General features: G+C 67.8%; 1 protein-coding gene across 4 annotated transcripts in view; it reads left to right on the top strand.

Moving 5' to 3' along the window:
- The window catches only part of PPFIA3 (PPFI scaffold protein A3), a 29,863-nt gene that overhangs the window by 4,341 nt on the left and 16,655 nt on the right, over nt 1–8,867 (top strand). For all 4 annotated transcript variants that reach the window (XM_070063098.2, XM_070063097.2, XM_051828817.3 and 1 more), the window contains exons 3-16: nt 398–499; nt 704–868; nt 1,088–1,162; nt 1,989–2,063; nt 2,553–2,774; nt 3,405–3,551; nt 3,643–3,777; nt 3,940–4,023; nt 4,508–4,639; nt 5,858–5,920; nt 6,391–6,470; nt 6,624–6,768; nt 7,221–7,408; nt 8,404–8,626. In XM_070063098.2, coding sequence (XP_069919199.2) covers nt 398–499; nt 704–868; nt 1,088–1,162; nt 1,989–2,063; nt 2,553–2,774; nt 3,405–3,551; nt 3,643–3,777; nt 3,940–4,023; nt 4,508–4,639; nt 5,858–5,920; nt 6,391–6,470; nt 6,624–6,768; nt 7,221–7,408; nt 8,404–8,626 — 1,836 coding nt within the window. The remainder of the gene's footprint in view (nt 1–397; nt 500–703; nt 869–1,087; nt 1,163–1,988; nt 2,064–2,552; nt 2,775–3,404; nt 3,552–3,642; nt 3,778–3,939; nt 4,024–4,507; nt 4,640–5,857; nt 5,921–6,390; nt 6,471–6,623; nt 6,769–7,220; nt 7,409–8,403; nt 8,627–8,867) is intronic.

Genomic DNA, 8,867 nt, shown 5'->3' with positions numbered 1-8,867 from the left:
GTCCGGGCGGGGCCTGGCGGGGCGGGGCTGGAGGGCGGGGCCTGGGCGGGGCGCGCGGGGAAGGGCGGGGCGGGCGCGCGGGGGGTGGAGCCTGGAGGAGCCGGCCGGGGGGGGCGGGGGCGGGGCCTGGCGGGGCCGGCCTCGGGGGGCGGGGCCGGGGCAGGGAATGCCTCCGTGGGCAGGTCCTGACGAGGCGGGGTCGGGGCGTGGCGAGGCTGGCCTCGGTGGGCGAGCAGGGGGTGGGGCTCGGCGGGGAAGGCGGGGCCTGGCGGGGAGGTATTCCGTGGGCGGGGCCTGGTGAGCAGGGGGCGGGGCCTTCGAACTCTCCGCCCCGAGGCGTGAGGGCGCTGCGGCGTGGAGCGGTCTGACTGTTCGGATCCTGCCTACGCCCCGACAGGAGTTCGCAGCTTTGACGAAGGAGCTGAACTTATGTCGCGAGCAGCTGCTGGAGAGGGAGGAGGAGATCGCAGAGCTGAAGGCGGAGCGGAACAACACGCGGGTGAGCCTAGGCGGGGTGGGTGGGCTGGGGGCAGACTGACCTCCTCCTGGCTCCCACGTCCCGGCCGGTGTCCTGTGGTCCCGCTTCTTCCTGCGCGTCCCACCCGCATCTGCATCGCGTTCTCTCTTCCTTACCTGGCTCTCCCTGCCCTTGTATGTCCCCACCTGTCACCGCCTTCCTCGACTCTGGCCCACGGCCCTGCAGCTCCTCCTGGAACACCTGGAGTGCCTGGTGTCCAGGCACGAGAGGTCACTGCGCATGACCGTGGTGAAGCGCCAGGCCCAGTCGCCGGGCGGGGTCTCCTCGGAGGTGGAGGTGCTTAAGGCTCTGAAATCCCTCTTCGAGCACCACAAGGCCCTGGACGAGAAGGTAGCAGAAGGGGAGCCGGGATGGAGCCTGGGAACCTGGGCCGGGCTGGGCTGGGACCCGCCTGGGGATAATATTCCAACGAGCTAGGGCGGGGGCTCCCAGAAGAGGCTTCCTGGCGCGTGCGTGGAGAGGGGAGCGCTGAGGGTGGCCTGGGAGAGTGGTCAGGGCCCTCCTCCCGGGAACGGTCTGGTCTCCAGCGTCTGCCTTCTGCTGCGTCAGGTCCGGGAGCGGCTGCGGATGGCGCTGGAGCGCGTGGCCGTGCTGGAGGAGGAGCTGGAGCTGAGCAATCAGGAGGTGGGGGCGTGGCCCGGAGCGCGGGTGCTGCTTTGGGGAGGGCCTTGGCCACCAATGGGGAAACTGGGGGTCTGAGACTGAGTTGGCGCAGGACGAGGGCAGAGAACCAATGGGTTGGCCTATGGGGGGAAAACAGTGGGGTTCCTACGAAGGGACCCCCCACTGGGCAGAGCCTAGGGGCGAAGCTCCTAGTGAGAGCTAGACCTGGGGAGAACCCAGCACTGGGACTCAGACTGGGAGCAAGGAGGAAATGGTTGGATGGGGAAAGGTGGAACCAAAGACGTTTGTTTGTTCTCTTAAGATTTATTTATTTGAAAGACAAAGTTAGGCTGGCGCCGCAGCTCACTAGGCTAATCCTCCGCCTTGTGGCGCTGGCACACCGGGTTCTAGTCCCGGTTGGGGTGCCGGATTCTGTCCTGGTTGCCCCTCTTCCAGGCCAGCTCTCTGCTGTGGCCCGAGAGTGCAGTGGAGGCTGGCCCAAGTGCTTGGGCCCTGCACCCCATGGGAGACCAGGAGAAGCACCTGGCTCCTGGCTTCGGATCAGCGCGGTGCGCCGGCTGCAGCGCGCTGGCCACGGTGGCCATTGGAGGGTGAACCAATGACAAAAGGAAGACCTTTCTCTCTGTCTCTCTCTCTCTCACTGTCCACTCTGCCTGTCAAAAAAAAAAAAAAAAAGACAGTTATGGATAGAGAGAGGGAGGAAGATGCCTTCCATCTACTTGTTCACTCCCCCAAATGGCCATGATGGCCAGGGCCGGTGCGTGGGGGAAGTCGTGCTGGGCGCCAAGGAGCCCCCACTGCTCCAATTCTCCCTCCACCCTTCCAGACTCTAAATCTCCGAGAGCAGCTGTCAAGGCGGCGGTCGGGGCTGGAGGAGCCGGGCAAGGAAGGCGACAGCCAGGTGAGGGATGGAGGTCCCCTCTCGTGACCCCACTCAACTGTGTGCTTGTCCTTTTAAAAATATATCATTTATTTGAAGGGTAGAGACAGTCGGTGCTGACAGACAGACAATGCAATGGTCCACTCCCCCAAATGCCCACAACAGCCAGGGCTGGGAATGCCATCCAGGGCTCCCCTTGGGGGGCAGGGGTCACTGCAGCCCGGGCACTCTGGTAGAGGCTGTGGGCGTCAGGACGAGTCTGGGCTGCTACACCACTCACTCACCCCGTGCAGGTCCCTTTACTGTGTCGTACGATCATTACTGCCTCCTAGGACATCTGAATGCCCGAGAGCCTGGCTGGCCCTGGACCAGGTCCCCTAGGCCCCTGGGGACGGCAGTGTTTCCTGACCTTTGATTTGCATCACCCCAGACTTTCCTCTTTGCATCCGTCTGTGTCTCTGTGTCCCCCCCCCCCCGCTCTGACTTCTGCCCCTTTCCTCCCTCTCTCAGACCCTTGCCAATGGCCTGGGTCCTGGCGGGGACTCGAACCGGCGCACAGTGGAGCTGGAGGAGGCCCTGGAGCGGCAGCGAGCCGAGGTGTGCCAACTGCGGGAGCGCCTGGCCGTGCTGTGCCGACAGATGAGCCAGCTGGAGGAGGAGCTGGGCACGGCTCACCGCGAGCTGGGGAAAGCCGAGGAGGCGAACTCCAAGCTGCAGCGGGACCTCAAGGAGGTGAGGCCAGAGCTCCTGAGCCCTCGCCGCCGCCAGGGTGTTGGCATGCGACACATAGTAGGTGCCCAGAAACTGCTCAGAGGCGCTGGAGCCACGTCCTCGCGTCTCTGAATCTTTGGTCCACACCTCACCCTTGCCTGCCTTCGGCCCCTTGATCCTAATTCCCAAGCCCCAGGAAGCTGCTGGGAAATGTGGGGTCCGGATGCTTTTTTGTTTTTTTAAAGATTTTTTATTTTGAAAGACAGTTACAGAGGGAGAGAGAGAGAAATGGAGGGAGATCTTCCATCTGCTGGTTCATTCGGCTCCAGGAGCTTCTTCCGGGTCTCCCACGTGGGGGCAGGGGCCCAAGGACTTGGGCCATCCTCCACTGCTCTCCCAGGTGCATTAGCAGGGAGCTGGACCTAGCCGTTCATGGGAGGTGCAGTGCCACCATTTTGGATTTTCAGGAGGCGGGGGACAAGGTGGGCCAATCCTCAGAGCCCTCTGGCGGGTATGACCCCGCCCCTCAGGTGGCAGCGGACTTCATTTCCCAGGATGCCTGGAGGGGTCTCATTAGGGAGCCCTAAGCCTAGGCTACCCCCGGGGGCTTCTGGGAGATGTAGTCCAAGTGCCCCTTGGCCGCCCCCGCAGGCGCTGGCGCAGCGGGAAGATATGGAGGAGCGCATCACGACGCTGGAGAAGCGCTACCTGAGCGCTCAGCGCGAGGCCACGTCTCTGCACGACGCCAACGACAAGCTGGAGAACGAGCTGGCCAGCAAGGAGTCGCTGTACCGGCAGGTGGGGGCGCGGCCCCGGGGGCCTGGGGGCGGGGCCGTGGCCGTGGCGCGCGCCCTAGCCCCGCCCCTCCCGCGGCGGCCCTCTCCCGCAGAGTGAAGAGAAGAGCCGGCAGCTGGCCGAGTGGCTGGACGACGCCAAGCAGAAGCTGCAGCAGACGCTGCAGAAGGCGGAGACCCTGCCCGAGATAGAGGCGCAGCTGGCCCAGCGCGTGGCGGCGCTGAACAAGGTGAGGGGTGGCTGGGGGCGGGGCCTGGAGCCGGGGGCGGGGCCTGAGCCGGTGGGGGCGGGGCCTGGAGCCGGGGCGGGGCCTGAGCCGGTGGGGGCGGGGCCTGCTGCCTGACTGGACCCCGCGGCTGAGAGGGTCGGATACGGTGGGTTCCGTCCGCAGGCTGAGGAGCGTCACGGGAACTTTGAGGAGCGGCTCCGGCAGCTGGAGGCGCAGTTGGAGGAGAAGAACCAGGAGCTGCAGCGGGTGAGGAGGCGGCGGGCCGCCGAGAGGACGCGGCTTGTGGGGGCCGGAGTCGGGGCCGGGGGTCAGGGTCGGGGGTCGGGGGTCGGGGCCGGGGTCGGGGGTCAGGGTCGGGGGTCGGGGCCGGAGTCGAGGCCGGGGGTTGGGGTTCGGGGCCGGAGTCGGGGGCCGGGGTCGGGGCCGGGGTTCGGGGCCGGGGGTCGGGGGTCGGGGCCGGGGCCAGGGTCGGGGTCGGGGGTTGGGGGTCGGGGCCGGGGTCGGGAGTCGGGGGTTGGGGGTCAGGGTTGGAGCCGGGGGTCGGGGTCGGGGCCGGGGGTCGGGGGTCGGGGGTCAGGGTCGGGGCCGGGCCGGGGTTCGGGGGCTAGGGTCGGGGCCAGGGTCGGGGTCGGGGGCCGGGCCGGGGCGGGGTCGGGGGTCGGGGTCGGGGTCGGGGCCGGGGCCGGGGGCCGGGGCGGGCTCGAGCGCCCCTGTCCTGTCGTTTGCGCAGGCCCGGCAACGGGAGAAGATGAACGATGACCACAATAAGCGGCTGTCCGAGACGGTGGACAAGCTGCTGAGCGAGTCCAACGAGCGGCTACAGTTGCACCTGAAAGAGCGCATGGGGGCGCTGGAGGAGAAGGTGCGCCCCGCGCTGGCCCTCCCCCCCCGGAACCCTGAGCCCCGGTCCCCTCCGAAGTCCTACACCCGGGCACCCATAGCCTGAAGCCCGCAGCCCCGGCACCCTCCTGGCCTGAATCCTCGGCCATTGCACAGGACGGACGCCCCTCCCAGGGACCCCTGACCCCGCCTCACCACTGGTGCCCACCCGGTCGCTCCAGCCCTCTGGCCTGTCTCTGTGCCCGGCGGCTACCGGCGGCCCCTGGGCCTGCCCGGTCTTGCCGCGCCCCTCACCTCGCCCCTGCCCGGTCTTGCCACGCCCCTCACTCGCCCCTGCCCGGTCTTGCCGCGCCCCTCACTCGCCCCTGCCCGTCTTGCCGCGCCCCTCACTCGCCCCTGCCCGGTCTTGCCGCGCCCCTCACTCGCCCCTGCCGGTCTTGCCGCGCCCCTCACTCGCCCCTGCCCGGTCTTGCCGCGCCCCTCACTCGCCCCTGCCCGTCTTGCCGCGCCCCTCACTCGCCCCTGCCCGGTCTTGCCGCGCCCCTCACTCGCCCCTGCCCGGTCTTGCCGCGCCCCTCACTCGCCCCTGCCCGGTCTTGCCGCGCCCCTCACTCGCCCCTGCCCGGTCTTGCCGCGCCCCTCACTCGCCCCTGCCCGTCTTGCCGCGCCCCTCACTCGCCCCTGCCCGGTCTTGCCGCGCCCCTCACTCGCCCCTGCCCGGTCTTGCCGCGCCCCTCACTCGCCCCTGCCCGGTCTTGCCGCGCCCCTCACCTCCCCCCTGCCCGGTCTTGCCGCGCCCCTCACTCGCCCCTGCCCGGTCTTGCCGCGCCCCTCACTCGCCCCTGCCCGGTCTTGCCGCGCCCCTCACTCGCCCCTGCCCGGTCTTGCCGCGCCCCTCACCTCGCCCCTGCCCGGTCTTGCCGCGCCCCTCACTCGCCCCTGCCCGGTCTTGCCGCGCCCCTCACCTCGCCCCTGCCCGTCTTGCCGCGCCCCTCACTTGCCCCTGCCCGGTCTTGCCGCGCCCCTCACTCGCCCCTGCCCGGTCTTGCCGCGCCCCTCACCTCGCCCCTGCCCGTCTTGCCACGCCCCTCACTCGCCCCTGCCTGGTCTTGCCGCGCCCCTCACTCGCCCCTGCCCGTCTTGCCGCGCCCCTCACCTCCCCCCTGCCTGGTCTTGCCGCGCCCCTCACCTCGCCCCTGCCCGTCTTGCCGCGCCCCTCACCTCGCCCCTGTCCCCGCAGAACTCGCTGAGCGAGGAGATCGCCAACATGAAGAAGCTTCAGGATGAGCTGCTGCTCAACAAGGCAGGGGGGGCTCCGGGACGGGGGGGAGTCCTGGGGGAGGGGCTGTTCCTGCACGGGGGGGGGGAAGTCCTGGGGGAGGGGCTGTCCTACACGGTGGGGGGGCGCAGTCCTGGGGGAGGGGCTGTTCCTGCACGGTGGGGGGGGAGTCCTGGGGGAGGGGCTGTTCCTACAGGGGGGGAGTCCTGGGGGAGGGGCTGTTCCTACAGGGGGGGGAAGTCCTGGGGGAGGGGCTGTTCCTAGGGGGGGGTGCAGTCCTGGGGGAGGGGCTGTTCCTGCACGGTGGGGGGGGAGTCCTGGGGGAGGGGCTGTTCCTACAGGGGGGGAGTCCTGGGGGAGGGGCTGTTCCTACAGGGGGGGGAAGTCCTGGGGGAGGGGCTGTTCCTACGGGGGGGGCGCAGTCCTGGGGGAGGGGCTGTCCTGCACGGGGGGGGGGCGGGCTCAAGCCAGCACCCCCTGCTCTGCACGCCTAGGAGCAGCTCTTGGCGGAAATGGAGCGGATGCAGATGGAGATAGACCAGCTGCGGGGCAGGCCGCCCTCCTCCTACTCCAGGTGACAGCCCCCTCACCCCGCTTCTGTCCCTGGAGCCCCCACGGCCAGGTCCACGTCTTCCTCACTCCCACTGATCCCGCCATGACCCCTGACCCCTGACCTACATGCTCTTTCTGCCCGCCTGGTCCCTGACTGCCTTCCTCACGCCCACAGGTCTCTCCCCGGCAGCGCCCTGGAGCTCCGTTACTCCCAGGCACCCACGTTACCTTCGGGTGCCCACCTGGACCCCTATGGCGCTGGCAGTGGCCGGGCAGGCAAGAGGGGCCGCTGGTCAGGGGTCAAAGACGAGCCGTCCAAGGTCAGCACCAACCTCTGGGGCCTGGTCGGGCAGGGAGGCCCGGGAGGGAGGCCGGGCTGAGAGGCAGGGTCTGCTGGCTCACTGCGTTCTCTCCTCCCCCGCCTGCCGCCATCGCACCGGCCTGTGCGTCTCCTCCCATGGATCTTTGCTGTTCCCTGGTGAGAGCCTGAGCGTAATGGGGAGAGGGGTTTCAGGGTGGGGGCGCCAGCTGGAGAAATGAAGTAGGCCCGGGTCAAGGGAAGAAGGGCTGGGAGGAGCGGGGGAGTCACGGACACGGGTGTGGTTTGGCGAGGGCTGGGGGGGGGTCGAGAAATGAGACCTCTCCGGGGGGGGGGGTAGCTGGGCTGGGAGAAGCGTCCCAGCCTAGGGGCGAGATCAGGGTCAGGGACAAGACACAGCCCCAGCCTCGGCTCCCCCCCACCCGGCATCCCTCTGTTCTCACCCAGAGCCAGGATTGGGAGCGGTCTGCACCTGCGGGGTCCATGCCACCCCCGTTCCCGGGAGAGCTGGACGGCTCGGACGAGGAGGAGGCGGAGGGGATGTTTGGGGCTGAGCTGTTGTCCCCCAGCGGGCAGGCCGACGTGCAGACGCTGGCCATCATGCTGCAGGAGCAGCTGGAGGCCATCAACAAGGAGATCAAGTGAGCACCAGCCCGCCCTGCCCTGCCCTGCCCTGCCCTGCTACCCGCTGTGCCTCTGGCTGTCCAGGCTGATCCGAAGGCTTGAGCCCACCTCCTCTCCAGTTACCCTCGAGGAATGCTCCCCGCCCAGCCCTTGCTGGGGTCTAGGAATCCCTAGGACACTGAAAACTGTATGTGGGTATCTCTCATCCAGGATTCACGATTCCCCAACAGCCCAGCGACTGTCTATTCCAAGTGCAGTCCATTAAGAACCTTACCGGGCCGGCGCCGCGGCTCACTAGGCTAATCCTCTGCCTGCGGTGCCGGCACACCAGGTTCTAGTCCCGGTTGGGGCGCCGGAGTCTGTCCCGGTTGCCCCTCTTCCAGTCCAGCTCTCTGCTGTGGCCAGGGAGGGCAGTGGAGGATGGCCCAAGTGCTTGGGCCCTGCACCCCATGGGAGACCAGGAGAAGCACCTGGCTCCTGCCATCGGATCAGCGCGGTGTGCCGGCCATTGGAGGGTGAACCAACGGCAAAGGAAGACCTTTCTCTCTGTCTTTCTCTCTCACTGTTCACTCTGCCTGTCAAAAAAAAAAAAAAAAAAAAAAAAAAAAAAGGACATATATTTATTTGAAAGGCAGAGTTACAGAGAGCGAAAGAGAGAGCACACGTGCACTTCCGCCCACTGGTTCACTCCCCAAATGGCTGCAATGGCCAGAGCTGGGCTAGATCGAAGGCAGGGTCTTCTTCCTGGTCTCCCACGCGGGTGCAGGGGCCCAAGCACTTGGGCCATCCTCTACTGCTGTCCCAGGAGCATTAGCAGGGAGCTGGATCAGAAGTAGAGCAGCCGGGACTCGAACCGTGTCTGTATGGGACGCCGGTGTTGCAGGCGGCGGCCTCCACCACAGACTTAGAATCCCCTTCCTCCACCGAGCCTTTCTGGCTCGCCGTGACCCCAGCCCACCTCTCCCAGCGTCTGCCCTGGCGTCTCACCCAGCTTCCCTGATTCCTGGCCCAGGCTCATCCAAGAGGAGAAGGAGACGACGGAACAGCGGGCCGAGGAGCTGGAGAGCCGCGTGTCCAGCTCGGGCCTGGACTCGCTGGGTCGCTACCGCAGTAGCTGCTCGCTGCCTCCCTCCCTCACCACCTCCACCCTTGCCAGCCCCTCCCCGCCCAGCTCCGGCCACTCAACGCCCCGCCTGGCACCCCCTAGCCCTGCCCGAGAGGGTGCTGACAAGACTGTGAGTGTTCCCCCAGCCTGCTGGGTGGGTGGGGGAAGAGGGCCTACCAAGAGTCCCCCCCGATGGCTTCTCAGGCCTGGGGGACCTTCCACCATTGCCTTCTGTTTCTGCGACTCACCCCGCTTTATCTAGGCTCCCTTCACACGGAGTGCCCTGGGGCAGGGCCATCCTGGACACCCCCAGTAGGTTCCCAGTTAGCCGGGATCCCCTAATGAGACCCAGCGTCTGTGTCTCCCTGTCG

This window comes from Oryctolagus cuniculus, chromosome 18 (genome assembly GCF_051225735.1).
Source record: "Oryctolagus cuniculus isolate XC-2025 breed Fujian yellow rabbit chromosome 18, ASM5122573v1, whole genome shotgun sequence".
NCBI lineage: Eukaryota > Metazoa > Chordata > Mammalia > Lagomorpha > Leporidae > Oryctolagus > Oryctolagus cuniculus.
This window is presented reverse-complemented; position numbering and strand designations above follow the sequence as displayed.